Below are 1832 nucleotides of genomic sequence, written 5' to 3'. Positions count from 1 at the left end.
TAAGACAGAGTCTCTCTTAGGTGCCCTCAGTAGAGTATGGTAGTGTCACAGCTCACAGCAACCGCTAGCTCTTGGGTTTAGGTGATTCTCTTGCCTCAGCCTCCTGAGTAGCTGGGCCTACAGGTGCCTGCCATAGCACTCAGCTATTTTTTTGTTGTAGTTTGGCCGGGGCTGTGTTTGAACCCACCACCCTCGGTATGTGGGGCTGGTGCCCTACTTACTGAGCCACACGCACCACCCAATTAATTTATTTTGGGGGGGGGGTAGAGTGCCATGACATCATAGCTCACAACCACCTCAAACTTGGGCTCAAAGGATCCTCTTGCCTCAGCTTCCCAAGTAGCTGGGACTATAGGTGCCCACCACAGCACCTAGTTAAATTTCATTTTATTTCTTTTTTTTTTTTTTTCTTTTTTGAGACAGAGCTCACTTTGTTGCCCTCAGTAGAGTGCTGTGGCATCATAGCTCATACTAACCTGAAACTCCTGGGCTCAAGCAATTCTCTGGCCTCAGCCTCCTGAGTAACTGGACTACAGGTGCCCTCCACAACTCCCAACTGTTTTTAGAGATAGGGTCTTGCTTTTGCTCAAGCTGGTCTTGAATCTGTGAGCTCAGGTAATCCACCCACCTTGGCCTCCCAGAGCACTAGGATTACAGGAGGGAAACTACTACACCCAGCCCAGCTGATTTTTCTGTTTTAGTAAAAATGAGGGTCTTGCTCTTGCTTAGATTGGTCTTGAATTCCTGAGCTCAGGCAGTCCTTCCACCCAGCTTCCCTGAGTGCTAGGATTATAGGCATGAGCCACCACGTCCCGTCCAGTTTTTAAATTTTAATGAATTTTAGTGCCTGAATAGTAGAAACAGCTGTATAATTGACATGTTAACCTAAGATTTTAGCTAAAGTAATTTACTTATATCTGTGATATTACATACTAAAGCAGATTTTCTACTTTTAACTACTGTATCAATTAATTACTAGCATTAATTTCAATAATGAGTTCTGGGCATGGCCTTTTTTTATTATATAATATTTCTTTTTGATACAGATAGCTTAAGGAAAATCAGCATAAACTGTGGTGATGAATCACCTGAAGGTGGTAAAATGCTTGAAGATGAACTCATTGACTTCTCTGAAGATCAGGAAAACCAGGTAGAACCTAATGCTTGCTGAAAAGTTCTAGTGTTTTATCTAAATACAAGTTTCCTTTAAAGTTTTATAAACACTTCCCCTTCAGCCAGTAACTCAGTGTGGCTTTTGGCTTTGGATCACATCTCAAACCACAAATACAGTTTTCAAGTCGGAAGTTGCCAGGGTAAATATATTAGTGCTGCTGCTGCTATTGCCACTGTGGAATGGACTGAACTTTAATATAAAATTAATTCTGTCATTCCAACCTAGCTACCACCACTAGCCCATAAGCAATTTGTAGGTCATCTATAACTCTGACTTAAAATTCAAGAGGCATGTGTTTAAATTTTCAGTTATGTGATATACCACAACATTATCTTAATTTTCTTCTCATTTTTTTGGTGATATTTTTTTCTGTCCAATTTAAATGTGTGTCTATTATGGCAGAAGCAGAAAATATTTAATTAAAATTAACATAGGTGAATTCCAGTATTCTCTTAGTTTCTCATTTGTCCTAAAAACATTAGCAATAAGAATAAAGTACTTTTGAAAATATTTTATAGCTTCAGTTATTAAGAACTTTATTTTGGGGAAAAAAGTGTGTAAGAATCCTGCAGTATACTGGATCTTCAGTTCTCTGAGTCTTCTTTCGTTTTTAGTTCAAACTGAGTTCTTTGTCTAATAGTGAAGATGGCTTTATACC

At 39.3% G+C, this 1832-nt stretch overlaps 1 protein-coding gene across 2 annotated transcripts in view; it reads left to right on the top strand.

The window, feature by feature from the left end:
* Positions 1-1832, top strand: part of SENP6 (SUMO1/sentrin specific peptidase 6) — a 105923-nt gene that overhangs the window by 96081 nt on the left and 8010 nt on the right. For both annotated transcript variants that reach the window (XM_023517263.1, XM_012809526.1), the window contains one exon: positions 1047-1150. In XM_023517263.1, the coding sequence (XP_023373031.1) occupies positions 1047-1150 (104 nt within the window). The remainder of the gene's footprint in view (positions 1-1046; positions 1151-1832) is intronic.

The sequence above is a fragment of the Otolemur garnettii genome, unplaced genomic scaffold (genome assembly GCF_000181295.1).
Source record: "Otolemur garnettii isolate 467f Iridium unplaced genomic scaffold, OtoGar3 scaffold00107, whole genome shotgun sequence".
Taxonomy (NCBI): domain Eukaryota; kingdom Metazoa; phylum Chordata; class Mammalia; order Primates; family Galagidae; genus Otolemur; species Otolemur garnettii.
Note: the sequence above shows the minus strand (reverse complement) of the source record. Positions and strands in the feature narration are given on the sequence as shown.